The sequence below is a fragment of the Sander lucioperca genome, chromosome 6, assembly GCF_008315115.2.
Source record: "Sander lucioperca isolate FBNREF2018 chromosome 6, SLUC_FBN_1.2, whole genome shotgun sequence".
NCBI classification, from domain to species: Eukaryota; Metazoa; Chordata; class Actinopteri; order Perciformes; family Percidae; genus Sander; species Sander lucioperca.
In genome coordinates, this window is record NC_050178.1 from 6,845,400 (window position 1) to 6,860,920 (window position 15,521).

General features: G+C 39.4%; 1 protein-coding gene across 1 annotated transcript in view; it reads right to left on the reverse strand.

Annotated features, from left to right (window-relative positions):
• Nucleotides 1-12,508, reverse strand: part of syn2b (synapsin IIb) — an 81,112-nt gene extending 68,604 nt beyond the window's left edge. Inside the window, exon 1 of the mRNA XM_031301650.2 lies at nucleotides 11,494-12,508. Within this exon, the coding sequence (XP_031157510.1) occupies nucleotides 11,494-11,945 (452 nt within the window). The 5' untranslated portion in view covers nucleotides 11,946-12,508. The remainder of the gene's footprint in view (nucleotides 1-11,493) is intronic.
• Nucleotides 12,509-15,521: the final 3,013 nt, after the last annotated feature.

The window sequence follows — 15,521 nt, forward strand, 5'->3', positions numbered from 1 at the left end:
CAAAGATGGAATAGAAGTGAGAGGTCTCACTCTGTAGCTAAAACAGAGAGCTCAACACACAGGGTGAAAAGAGGAGCTGCAGCAATGTGCAGTACAACAAAAATATTATGTTTTTTGAAAATTAAACCATGTAAACCTATTCTGGTACAACCTCTATATACAATTATGAACCTGAAAATGAGCATAATAAGAGCACTTGAAGGAATTGAGCAGCTGTTTTCCTCTTGTTGAACATTTCAATTTCAGCAAGAGCAGGAAAACATGTACAAGGTTGCCCTTTTTGTATACATATTTTGTATATTTACAAATTTACAATTTGTTTTCTATGATTAGTTTACTGCAAACCAAGATAGCCTCTATACTAGCTGTTTGGAGCAAATGTGTTGCTAATGCAATGCTATTCAAGTAACTATTGAATTATTATTGGGATTGGGTTGTGTATTTACTCTTTTTACTTTTATTCTTGTGGACTTGTGTATGATAAAAAAAAAAAAAACGTATACAATATCACAATATATCCTGTTTATATGATAAGTTGCAAGCGATAAGCCGCCCAACTACTGCTACTGTTTAAGCGGATTGGGAAAAAGAGTTGGGTACGAACATACAAAATGACCTATGGGACAAGAGTTTAGCATATATCCACAAGTGCTCCATAAACGCACATCATTGTCTAATACAGTTTAAAATCCTACATAGGCTACATTATTCCAAAGAAAGACTTCATAGGATCTTCCCTGAGCTCTGTCCTCTGTGTGAAAAATGTGACACTCAGGTTGGTGATTTACTTCATAGTTCTGTTCTCTGTTGCAAAATACAAGGTTACTGGAGTGATATCTTTAGTTTCATGTCCAAGGTGTTAAATATTCAAATTGTCCCAGATCCAGTTTTAGTAATCTTAGGGATATCCAATGAAGCAAAGAGACTGACACTGGCGCAACAGCGCTTCTTGGCATATGGAATTCTCACTGCAAAGAAGTGTATCCTCTTATTCTGGAAAAAAGAAAGAGGGACCAACACTGAAGATATGGCTCACGAAGATGATGGACACACTCCACCTTGAGAGGATCCGGTTCATCCTTAAGGACAAACTAAAAGACTTTGAGAACATTTGGCGACCTTTGGAATCTTATCTTACAGGACAAGCAGTTTCCTGATCGCAGTCCAGGGTGGGTTATTGCGGGTAGGGATTAGGGCCTCTCATTTGTTAGTTTTTTTTTTTTTTTTTAATTTATCCTTATTTCCATTCCTTATTTGTGTTTGTATACTGTAAAAAAGAAGCACTGTAATAACAATTTTGTAAATTGATTTTTGAAATTAAGCTTCATAATAAGAATATTTGAAACAAAAGTTGCCAGGGTTTCTCCTTCAAGGAATGGCTGTCTGAAAATGTGCTGCGCTGTTATCCCCACATTTAAATGATTATCATGTTTCCCCTGTTTTTATGATGGCAGGCTGTGGCCGTTTAGAATAGCAACAGAAACACCTCTGATGTGGGTGGATGACGCCTCGTACAAACTACTTGAGATGAGGAAGCTTTTAGTGTGTGAATGTCAACTTTGATATTTTAATTGTTACATTTGTTTCTGCAACCCATGCAGAGAAACTAAATGTAAACGGCAAACAGTTATGTGTGGTAAAATCAAATCAATGCCTCCTTTCAACCATAAATGTTCACAATCATGAAGAGGATTACCGGTTGCCATAGCAACAGTGGACTATTTCACCAGAGGTTGTAATGCTGATTGGTCTCGTTTATGGCCCGCTTAGAAAGTCTGTGTGCCTCATGCATGCATAATAACAGGTCTATCACTGAGATACTGCAGAGGAGTTAGAGTAGCACCCAAAGATAAAAAAGATCAGCAATTTTGTAGTAGCTCCAATTAATGCATCTGCCCTTGCTTGAATAATGCCTCCTCATTCTACTGAAGAGGCTATTTAAAAGAAGAGGATTGAAGAGGTCTGTTTATACAATGTGCACATGCTACAATCAGACCAAAGGTCAAAATGCAGGATTATATTAAGAAATAAATAAACTGAAATATCTGGCATGTCTCCTGGGGCATTGATCTTTCATCTGATCCCCTTATCATTGGAGTTAAGTTGATTTTTACATCATTAGTGATTACTAATGTGCAAATAATTCACTTTGAAGTGCAGCACTTACATATACATTTACTCTCCAATTTATTCAGTTTCCAGCCCGTGAGGGTAGTATGATATCCTTGCGTAAAATATTTTGCCTGTCTTAAATAGTAGTATAGTAAGTATACTACTGTCACATCTGCCTCACTTGTGTATATTACTGCACACTCTGCCTTTCATCCAGCTCATTTTCGTTTACCTGTTGTCAGTTCATTTTGGTTTCTTGTTTTGTGCTTTTGTGTTTGAGTGTTATCTTAATGTTTACCTGGACCTGTGCCTGTCTGCCTTCCTGTACCTGCCTGTGTAATGTATTGACACACGATTGTTTAGCTAGACTCAAATTAATTTACTATCTTAAAAAGACTTCTATTGTAAAATGGGTAATCTATTTTTCGGCGATCAATATTATATGAGGCTCCATTTCGACTACATTAGATATATGGACCATACATACTTACAAAACATGCATGGAAAAAATGTCTCTATCCAAGCAAATTATTCCCTATTCAAAATAATAATAAAAAAACAAAAACAATGCTGGCAAACAATACAACAAAATTATACGATTAGCATTACAGGGTATAATGAGTATATTAAAGGGGCTGTACTCTATATATTCAAAACATTAATATAGTAGTTAACAAATATTTGCTACAAAGATATAGTGGAGTAATGGCCTCCTGAACAGAGAATTAGGTCACCCTCCTCTGTGTGTGTGCTCTAATCTGAGCTTTTCTGTTCTTGTGCATGCATGTAAGTGCATGAGTGCCTTGTGCGTCAGATGCAAAGCGTCGGAATATGACGAGTCTGGAAACGTCTGGCATGTACAGGCTATCCCAGACCACTTTTTTTCTGAATATTGAGTACAGCCCCTTTAATGCCTGCTTAGCCTAAATTCACAACAAATGTCTCGCTTCTGGTATCCACAGACAGTTTTCACCAGGCTAAACCTATTTGGCTTTTCAATGGACAAAAATAGTTTTTAGCTAACACAGTGCTGCTCCCATCATCCGTCAGCTAGCATTCTCACAAGGAGCAGGCTTTTCACTAAAAATATGTAGTGGTAATTAGTAGGGATGCGAATCACAGGTTACCTCTCGATACAATACGATACGTGATACACGGCTCACGATACCGATAATATCACGATACAGCGATTCTGCGATAATCTATATATTGCTAGACAATCCTGTAATGATACATTACAATATCTGTCCAACTATGAATACAAAATGCCAGTGAAAAGGTTAAGTGCAGGTTTTCTTTCTTAATTCTAGTGGTTTAGTGCAAAACCAACCTGTAAAAAATAAGAATATAAAATACATAAAATAAATCATAACTTCATATATTAGGCTTCATTCACAACCTCTTCATTAAAATAAAATATGTGATATAGAAACAAATCAGATTTTTAATGACTCCCAAAACAACATATGACCGTTCTATTTAACATTGTGAAACGGTCGCACAAAAGTTGTTTTAAACACGTGGTTAACATTGTGAAACGGAACTACTTGGTTAGATTCAGGCAACAATACTACTTGATTAGGTTAAGGAAACGATTATGGTTTGGGTTAAAATTGAGTATGATTGTTACGGGTGTAAATCTGTGATGTAGTTACGTCCGTGACGTGGTTAGGTACTAATGTAGCTGCGTTGGTTAACTTACTGGACTTTTGGTTTTACATGGCACACGAACAGCGGCCTCCTGGGTGAAAGTCCTATGTTTGTTTGACCGACTCACCACCCCAACCTTTTTTCCACAGACTTTGGCGCTCTTTATACTACATTACTTAACTTCCTCCTTTGCTCCCGTCATGATTACTACGGCCACTAGAGGTCACCGCCTTAGAACAAACATAAGTAAATATGGGTCGCAATAAGCTTTTTTAGTGCTGACGTGTGGATAGACAGGCTGTCTTCATTAGCCTCTCTGCTAAAACTGCTTGATAAACCCACCTCACAAAAGTAATTTTTTATGTATTTTCGAGTATAATCGTATTAAATGAGGTCAAACAGCAGTTCTATTCATAGTAGGGCTGGGCAATATATTGATATTATATTGACATCGATATATGAGGCTAGATATCGTCTTACATTCTGGATATTGTGATATGACACACGTGTTGTCTTTTCCTGGTTTTAAAGGCTGCATTACAGTGAAGTGATGTCATTTTCTGGACTTACTTACTGTTTTATAATTTGCCATCGTATCCACATTATTGGTGATTATTTATCTAAACTCTCATTGTGTAAATATCTGTAAAGGAACCAATACTGAACCCTTCAATATCGCCACGATATCGACATCTGTATTTGGTCAAAAATATTGTGATATTTGATTTTCTCCATATTGCCCAGCTCTAATTCATAGGTGTACACATTCCTTTAAAAGAATGTGAAATCTCCTTTGCTCCTTGTTAGCTTTGTTTTGGCGTCATTCACGTAACCATTCATTCAGACTGTACTGCAGCCTCTGGCTTCTTGGTTAGATTATATTTTTGGGAATAAAACCACTCAAGCTATTTGGCTCGTTTAGTTTAACAGCCTGTTGAGGTGTCAATTTATGGAGATAGCATAGGCAGTAAGTGCTGTGCTTATATGATTGTCTTTACAAAATGTCTGCCACAGTGGAGAGCAGGGAAAAAACAGCACAGTCATGAAAAAGTAATAGGAAACGTACACACTACTTATCAATGCAAAGGGGGGACATTTTTACTTCCTGCTGCATTTAAATGAGCTAAAAGGATAACTGCTTTTATTGACATAAATGTAATGGGTAATCTTTAACAGGCCTTAGGGATTAAAGCTCTTCTCAATGCTGGTTATTAGTCAGTCAGTACTGACATAGCCAGTGCCACAAATTTGCAATCACTAATAGCCTGGTCTCCTGTGAGCAAACACAAGCCTTCTGTTTATCTAGCTACTCCTCACAGAGACAGTATGATATAAATAATCATATTAATTAAAATGCCAAATAATAAAAGCTACACAATAAAATCAGTGTATATTTCTACCATTCATTAAAATATGACTATATATTTATGAGTGTTCAAAGACTCTCGTGAAAATGACAAATAAATAAATGAATAGATTTCATACATTTAAAAAAAATAATAATAATAACTTGGTCAATCGGTCTTTATTTATAATGCCAATATTGTGTTTACAAGTTGACACCTAACAGCTTTTCATTTCTTTGCACAGACAAGCTCCAACAATCAAAAGTTTAAACAAACAACATACATAGTTTGTCATTGCAAAACTGGTTTTCTGACCTGACCCCACTATAGGCAGGATCACATCTCTTCTCAGTGTCTTCCAAAACAGTTGAATACGTTAAAATAATGATTCACCGCTTTCTGATCTGCCATCGCTATAGCTAAGGTTTGTTTTGGTAAAACGTGATTATGATTAGGAAAATATTCAGGTTTGGATGACGAAAGATTGAGGTTTGGGATCGATTGTGACCATGATAATTAGGGCAGCACTGACAGTTAATCTTTTAGTACATGCCGAGTCTAAAAATGTGAAAAATGTCCATTCCAGTGGTTAAATGAGTGAGACATAACTCACTTGGCCGCTAGAGATCCTTGTAAGGGTAAAGGTGAACATAGATCATATTAGCCATTAAACAAATGATAAATGCTATCGTTTATTCTTGCGAGGACAGTTGCGTTTGAACCCCAAAACAGGCTTAAAAACATACTTTCATCATGGTTTTATCAGTTTTGAACTTTAAAAACCATCACGTCCTATTTTGGAAATTACGAGGTTACACATTTTACATTGGAGTTGTTTCTGTATAATCCCTTAGGCTGGAAATGCCACTGGTCTAGTAACAGCTGAGAGGTACAAGACACCAGGAGGTTGAAACCAAGAGGACCCTATAAAGTCAACATGATATTGCCACCGGCTATAATAAGGTTAGTTATCAGTGTGTGTGTGTGTGTGTGTGTGTGTGTGTGTGTGTGTGTGTGTGTGTGTGTGTGTGTGTGTGTGTGTGCCACAATGCCACGAATAATTCCGAATAATGGCCATGAAGTCAAAACTACATCCAGCAGAAATACCAAGCACCCTTGAAAAAGACATGACATGTTTGCAGTTTTTAGTGTATGTGCTGCACTGTATGTGGGTGTGTTGTGAAAGTGTATTTAGAGTGTATATCTTTAGCAAATAACATTTAACAATGACCTGCTTTATTCCCAAACCACATTTCTATAGTAAACTCGTTCAGCAAAAACGAGGAAGAGCATATCACCGAAAAATGCTGAATTCAGTTTGATAACACTTTGTTTGTTTTCCTATCGTGTATAATCAGATGACAGAAAAGACAAACACACCATGAAGGTGCTTGTAAATTCATGAGTGTGTGCATGTGTGAGATGTTGCTCCACCTCCCCACCTGCTCTCACTGTGTACTCCTGTGTCTGCTGGCTATGGAGAAAATTAGAATTACTTTTTTTAAGCACATGCATGCATGCAAGCACACAGACATGTACAAATGTAATGGTCTTGTTTAAATTTAAAGTATAGGTCATCATCATCATACTAAAAAAGTGAATGAGTTGATAAAAACTGTGCCTTTTCTGCTGTGCAACCACAGGGAAGAACACAAACATGGTGATTTGTTTCTCTTATTTTGAAACAGTTTAAATGTTTCAACTCAGTATGCTGTCAAATACCAACTAGTTAAAGCTTGAGCTTGAGCTTTAACTGCAGGGCGATTGGGTGGCATTCACCATCAATCCCCGCTCGGAGAACTGTGTCAACCTGCAGTCAAACCAACAAAACCCTCGGCTATGAGTCATATTAAAAAGTCAACAGTCCGAAATAATCTCCTCTGATGGGTAATTATGCAATATAGGTGGAAAATACGCTCAATGGTACTCAGGCACAGACTGTAGAGTACATATATTCAATAGATAAACAGAGAGATAAAGAAAAGGAGAGCAAAAAAAAAAAGGCAGCGAGAGAGATGCAGACAGATATAGCGCAGCGAAGGAAAGAGTGCAGATGTGGCCTTTGGGCTGAAACTGCTGAATCACCACGTCTCTTTTCATTACTTCATCACATCAGGAACCCAGAGCACTTTCTCTGGAGTCACACACAGAGAAACTGCCATGATAAAAGGCAGAGAGAGGGAAGCAAAGAGGAAAAAGGCGGAGAAGAACACCCAATGAGACAAACAGGAAAGAGCGTCACATAGACATCCGATAAAGGGAGATTCCCAGATCTTCTCCCTCTATCTTCCTTCATCCGCCCCTGTGTGCTGAAGCCACCTTGAAAGGCCACACACACACACACACACACACACACACACACAAACATTCTGAGTTGAATAGAAAAAGTTTAATTTGGGGAAAGGCGAATGAAGGTACACAGGAACTAAAAGAAGACAGAGCAAGAAAAAAAAAAGCCTCATTGTTTCTTATTACGATCATCGCTATGTAACGTAAAGAAGTGATTATTCCCCCCAACTGATGGCATCCTAAATATAGAAATCAAATGTGCGCTCATTTTGCACAGAATTTGTGATTTCATTGAAAATTACATGAAGGATAGTTTCAAATTTCACGATGTGAGGATCACCTAAAAGTCTGGCTTCAGGTTGATGCTATCTATAAAAACATATAAAAAAATAAATCAAATAAAATGTTTTTTTTATAAAATACAAATTATTTTTGTGTGTGCAGATACAAGCAACGTCAAACAGACGTGTCCTCTCATTTCTGATTGATTAGAATATAGCCTTGATGAGAACGACATGAAGAATCTTTAAAGAGTGGGAAATTCGGTTTTTATTTTATTAGTATATTACTGAAAGTCTCAGACCACGCTCTGTGCTGAGTGGAAAATCAATAACATTTAGCAGAATGCCTCTCTGGCCTAGATGCTTTAAGTGAAGCTCTATCTGCAAGCCCTCAAAGAAACAACATTAATATTTATGTTCAGCTATTTGGATGAAGTATTGTTTACAAACAAAATGGGAGGAGGTTTGGAAATAATGCAGGTGAAGTTGCAAATTCATTCCATTACATTTCTTAAATGTGAAATTTCATTACGTACTTGGCACCATTGCCCTGCAACAAGTCTGCATATGTATTACAGGATTTAGGATTTAGGCTTTTCTGGTGTGGACCAGGACAAAGATGTGACAGACATTTTGCAAGAACCTGAACATTTATTTCTACATTGGCTGGATCTACACATATTTCACAGCATTCACTTAGCACACATCTGTAATGTAACATGATTTGGCAGTCACCGCCAACTTAATAGTCACCGCCTATATTCTTGTAATTTATTTTATGACTTTGTTGTTTATGTAGCCAACCTAATGCTTGTTTTTTTTATTTGTTTTATTCAGTGCTTACTTGTGTTCAATTTGTTGTTGTTTGTTTAGGACTCTTGTAATTGTAATTGCTCATTATATATTTTTTTCTTCCTTAGGTGAGATTATTTCTATAAGCCCCTAGGGGTTTTCTTAATCTCACCTGCACAATCTTTATTTTATATTATTTTCTTTTCTTGTGTTACTGTTGATTTTAGTGTGCAAAATAAACAAATTCAAATTCAATACTTATTTCTATGCATACTGTACATGTCTCCCAAATGTAGAGCAATCAGATCCCTTTCTTCTAAAACCACACTACATAATGTAAGTCAAACCACATTGTTAGTGGTGGTTACACATCACTTAAAATGACTGTCGTAGGTCATGAGGGGTTTCAGAAATGACAGGCTACAGTGATTTTAAAGGGCAACAATCTGGTGGTAAAGGCAGCTAAGGAATAAACTTATTCTGGAGGAATAAACTCTTAAATGTCTTTTTTCTGGCTATGTAGAGTAGTTGGCTCTTTATGTGCCAGCAGGTGCAAAGAGGTAGTAAACACGAACCTGACTGAATCTATTTCAGATATTTCAGATAATTCAGATATTATATCCATATGCAAGTCTGTAGTATGGTCATTATATATTTTGTAAAAACAGGACTTCCTTAAGTAAAGCAATGCATTTAAACACCACTTTTCTGAATGTAAGCTGCAGTGTCTCACATTACGCCATAACATGATGGTGGCAGCCATCCAATCATGCTGAAACCTCAGCACTCATGCATGTATCCACACATGTATAATTCACCATTATAGAGTTAATCCTGTTCTGATTGTGTTGGAAATAATATTCACTGCACTAAACAGTGAAAAACCATTTAATCTTTTATGTACCAGTGTCTCAGACATTACTTCATCAATGGTAAATTGCACCACTTATTTTCACTGCAAATGACAGTAATACATACAGGATTATAGATATTTAGTATATGGCATTTCAATACTGTACTATTTAAAGAGAATGGAGCCAAAATGGTTAATAGTGGCAATGCATTCATTTGCATTAACAAGATGCATAACAGAAAATAGTCAACTTCTCAAATCATTATATAGCAAATATCCTCAAACACTTGCAAAGTTCACAAACCAATCTCAACTCAAGGCCTACTTACTCGCTTGTTCTGGAGCTTTTGACCATATCACATAGTCATCAGCAGATGGAGTTTGCTCAGTTGTCATTGAACTCATTGACGTTCAAACTCTTAACGATTGTCAGCCCCTTAAGGACTTCTCTTCCTTGTTGGTTTAAAAGCTTAAAAGCCACTTCATTCTTTTTTTCTTAAGATTTTTTTTTGGGCATTTCTGCCTTTAATGATAGGAAAGCAATGAAAGGGGGAGAGAGAGGGGGAAGACATGCAAGAAATCGTCCCACGTCGGACTCGAACCTTGGACCTTCTGCGTCGAGGCTTGTACCTCTTTATATGTGCGCCCGCTCTATCGACTGAGCTATCCTGGCCACAAAAGCCACTTCATTCTTGACCTTTGAACCAGCAACAATCTCAACTCATGGTCCACTTACTCAATGGTTCTGCTATGCCAGTGGTTTCCAACCTTTTTTCCCCGCCCCCCCCCTACTTATGTTTAAGAAAAGCTGAGCCCCCCCTCCGAAACCGAAGTTGAGGTAACTTTCCCGTACTTTCTTTTTTGATACAGAGGAGTTATCAGCACTTTTATGTTTCTCCGCCATGTTTCGTTCATAAAATAGTGATGCTGTGGCGGCAGGAAAAACGCTAGCAGCTAGCAGCTGACCTGATGGGCCACAGGTTAAGAGGTCCCAGAGGTTTGGCCTACTAAGTAGCCTGCCTATAAGTTTAAGCGAGAACAAAAATATATAGTTTTTATACAGACTTTTGTATACATTATATATTCTAGTGTATTATCATAATTTCTTTAACATGGAAATAGTTTTTTTTTTACCTCAACCTCAAACCAGATAAAGACTTGCGCCCCCCCTGTGATTTTTGCCGCCCTCCTTAGGGGTCCCCGGACCCCAGGTTGGGAACCACTGTGCTATGCGTTTGACCATATCACGTTTTTTTGTTTGCAACAGTAAACACACTCAATTTTATGTGAGATAGTTTTCAATTTAATTGCCTATTAAATTGAAAAGGTAAAAAGTGTTGCCACTATATCACATAGCCATCCAATCCAGGGCTAAGAAGATGAAACTACACCGACATAATGACAGCAATGAACGGCTGTAAAATCCATCATTATCCACCACACAGAAAACCTTTACAGCCTGAAAATGTGATTTGCAGAAACAGAAAGCAGCGAGTAGGATAGCAAACATTATTACACAGCCAAGGACTTACATTTCACTTGTGTTGTGTGATGTTTTATTCAGAGCTTCATTGCTCTTTTATGACTGTATGATATACGAGTTGATAGTGTAAGGATAATATCCTGTTAGCCAACTTGTGCTGTCAAGGGATGAAAACACTTACTCATAGCTCTCTAACATAAGCATGCATGTACACGACGTCATAAAGGTTCACATAAACACACAAAAACAGAGGCAGGTGACAGTGCTGGGTGGTGGGATGTGTGAATTCGAACTCCAGAGAAAAGCTGTCCTGTCTTTTTAGATTAATGGAGCCGTTTCTATTTTGGGAGCAGCTTTAGTAAGAGGAGGGAAAACATTTTAATACAAAGACATAGAACACAAACAGAAAAGGATTTAAGAATTCATTTCAGGATTCATGTGAGATTAAAATCAATCGCAATGTGTCAGTCATCGTTAGGCCAATGTACGCACACTTAAGTGAGCTTTTTCAAATTAACATTAAATCATATTCCTTCTGGCTGACTATAACCCAAAGATTTTTACACCAAATCTGAAGAGCGCCCAAAAAACACAGAAACAGCGTGCCAGCTAACACAACCAACTTCCCATCAGTCAGTTGGCCAACACTCAACCCATCATCAAAGTCATTTGAATCTTAACACTTACCACTCATGCTGGGGCTCGTCAATGACCAACAGGATCTTGAACTTCTTGGAGAGCGAGGGAGATGTGGCAGACTGCTCCACAAACCCGGCGGCAGACGCCGCCGTCTGTTTGACCACGTTGGTGATAGAGCTGATGGAGCTGAAGGAGCTGAAGAAGCCAGAGGAGGAGGAGGAGGAGGAGGGCTGGGCCTGTTGAGGCTGCTGAGCCGGCTGGCTCGCACGCCGCTCCTGAGCTGCGGGGCAGCTGGTGGGTGCCTGGGACGGTGCTGGAGCTTTGGTCGGGGACTGGGCAGGCGCGGGCGCCGTGGTTGGGGGTGCACTTTGCTGGGAAGGGGAGGTGGCGGTGGGGGGAGGAGGAGCAGCTGGGTCAGGCCTCTGGAGGTCTGTCATGTAGCCGTTGGGCAGGTTGGACATGAAGCTGCTGTCAGAGAGACGGCGTCGAAGGAAGTTCATGATTGCGCTCGAAAGGTCGGTGTCTCAGGCGGTCGGTTAGTTGCTCTCCAAGTGTGTCTCTTGATCTCTTGGCTGAATGGAGTGAAAGCAGAGACAGGCGGAGATGGTTACAGAGAGAGACACACACACTGTTCAGAGGTTAGATGAATGACAGAGAGCAAATCAGTCCAAATAATCAAGGGATGGGTGACAGAGAGCTGCTTCTGAGTTAGAGAAATGGAAAGCAGGAAGGAAGGAAAAGGATGGATGAAGCGATGGATACAGCTCTGGTCCAGTCTTCAAGAGACAGCTCTCCAAAGCGCAGCTAAGCCAGCGAAACAACGTGCGTGTATGTGGTGTTCCTCCTCCTGAGCCTCACGCCTCCTCACAAATGCGTGTGTGTGACGTGCGAGAGGGTGTCTGAGAGAGAGAGAGAGAGAGAGAGATGTGTGATGCAGGTGCTCTCCCCCCTCTGCTCTGCCTTCCTGCCTCCTGAGCTGCTGCGAGCTGAATGCACTCAAGAGATGCTTCTCTCTGCCTATCTCATCCTTTCCCTCTTGCTCACTCACTCTCTCACTCGGCACGCTCACTGGCTCTCTCCCCCTCCCCCTCGCCTCCTCCTCTCTCCTGTCATCATCCTCCTACATCATAGGCTACGTGTGTGTGTCGTGCTGCAGCCTTGTAGCACTGCGTGCCGTGTGCATCGACTGGAAGGGGTTTCCTGCGAGCGCGCACAAGGTGGAGTTCAGAGATGGAAACACCATCCACCCTGCCCTGCAAGCCCCACCTCCTTCTCCCGCCATCCTTCCATCCATCTTTATAAACCTCCTTTTCCCTCATCCCTTTTCCCGCCATTGTGGGCACATGTACTGTTTGTGCTGACACATTTTCTAGTAGATGAATTCTCATAGAGCTGATTCCCCCCCCACATTTTTTCTCTCTAATAGTTCCTATCGACTGATTTAATCAGTCAAATGATTCCCTCCTGTTAAGTGGAACATGTTGCTCCTTAATAACATGTGCTGTTCTGCAGCCTAAGACAGCAGCACACAAAGGTAATGGTGGTGCTGACTAATAGGCCTTTTACACTAAACCTGGTGTGCGCTGGGCTTTGAGTTAGCACAAGCTCGCCAGTAATCAGATCATTATTATTGCAGCAAGATCTTCCTGATGATTTTACTTAAGGGCATTGTAGCATCAGCATGTAAAGCAGCAACATCCAAGGATACCTAAATGGTAGATTTCTATAATGACTAGGGCTGAACGATTAATTGCATTTTCGATAATATCGCGATATGTTAAAACGCGATTTCCTAATCGCAAAGGCTGCGATTTGGTCACATGACTCGCGAGAGCAATCAGTCTGCCCTCCGTAGAGAAAGCATCAACTAGCATGCTAACGCTACACTGTACCTTGAGCTGATTTCTGTCATTCAAACAACTCTGAGTTGTAGTTTAAAACTTCTACAGCCATTTTAATAAAATGAAGGGTTTTATTTGGGCTTGAGTCTATACATGCAGTTAATGGATACAGGCACACAGAACTCAAGGCTCGATTGGCAACGATTAGCTCTGATTAGCGGTTAGCTCTGATTAGCGGTTAGCTCCGGTTAGCGGTTAGCTCCGTTATAAAGATATGAGTGGAGGAGCTGCCACTGAGAGGGGTAACAACCAGACTGATAAATGACGTTCGGGGAGCTTTCACAGCAGCGTGGCCGCGGTGTTATTAGTACAGTTAATCCCACGGCAAGAACACCAGCAACTAGCTAACGCAACGATAGCCTCTCTGAGCAAGTGCACTCGGCAGCACGCAACTTCATGAGGGGGAGGGGCTGGAGGCAGCTCCTCTCTGTGCACTGTAAAAAAATTACACTGGCGTGTGTGTGTGTGTGTGTGTGTGTGTGTGTGTGTATGTGTGTGTGTGTGTGTGTGTGTGTGTAGATATATACTATATTTTTACTTATTTAACTGTCTAATGTGTAACTGTGTGTTCATACTATACATTATTATATTATTCTTTGTTGAATAATACAGAAGACAAAGAGCTTAAAAAAATAATCGAATATCGAATCGTAATCGCAATATTTGGGAAAAAAATCGCAATTAGATTATTTTCAAAAATCGTTCAGCCCTAATAATGACTATAGGAACTGTTTAGCAAGCAAATTACAGTTTTGGCAAACCTCGACTTTCTAGTAGAACACTCAAAAACATGGATGACGAATCCAATACTCAAATACATACATTCTTTTCAGTTAAGGAGTAGATCCAGTTTTAGTACATCAGACTGTTTGTCTTTCACTTCTTATTCCTAAACAAACATCTCCTCCCTATGCCATGGCTTCATTATGCAGTCACTATTTAAGGGCATTAGAAGAGCACTTCTCCAAATTCCAGCAGCAGCAGGCTGCGTCTAAAAAAAAAAACAGCCCGAAGATGACAGGACAAAAGAGGGAGAAAGGAGATTATTTGAGCGAAAAGAAAATCCCACACACATCTGAACCACACGAAGAAGAACAGAAAGACTGCAGTAGAAGAAAATATAGACCTACAGAACATCTATCATGTGTTCAATGGGCAATTATTTCTTAAAGGATGTAACATTTTTACAAATTTAGAAATATTCTCCGACCCATTTATCAGATTCGACTTGTCATTTAGCATCAAGCATTGACATTTCTATCTAAAATTGATGAAAATGTTTTCCCTGACCTTTATGCCTCTGAAGGGCTGCTTTTCAGCTGTAATCTAAACCACTCGTATACCCATATCTCTTTTGAACCTCAGCTATTTTTGAGTGACTCATTATTTGGGGTACCATTTTATACAGGCAAGGAGTGAGTGCCTCATAGATTACTAGACAATATTGCAGTGTATTCCATCAGCCACAAGCACTCACTTTCTATTCAACCCTTCAGTTTAGGATTTAACAGCTTAACATCAAACTGCTAGATGTGGACTGTGCTTTTAAATCTATTAAAGACCAATGCCTCTAGGGTGCATCGGAACTAATATGATGTGACACAAAATGTGCTGACCGAACAAAAAAAAGGTGAACCCCCTTTTCTTGTCATAAAAGAAAAGACATGTCCAAAGAGACATGTCAGTACATAAATCCCTCTTTGGACTCAGAGCGGTAAAGTTGAAGGTCAATTTATAAAAAAAATTATAAATTGACCTGTGTTCAGTCCTCAAAAGACTTTTGAACATGCACATTTGTAGTCGTGACGAGTCAAGCCCAGTAGCATTGTTAAGTCGCTTAAGAGCCGCGTGAGTCACAGAGCTGCAGTGTGAACTGTAGCGACATCCTGAGCTCATCCTGGCCTACATGTTTCATGACACACATACACAACCCATAACACATTTCCAAACAGCCATTATATAATATGTGTCCATGAAATTATGCAGGCGACAGAGTCAAAGATTCAGCAGTGGCAATTTGTGCATTAGAAGGGGACTCAAGTGGTTTTTTTCTCTTTTTTTACAACAATTTACAAAGACACACTCCAGCTATAGCATAAATGATTAGTGTTAACCATCATCTCCTTTGAAAAAAAGACTAAAATAGATAATAGCCCCCATAAACCTTCCTCATGT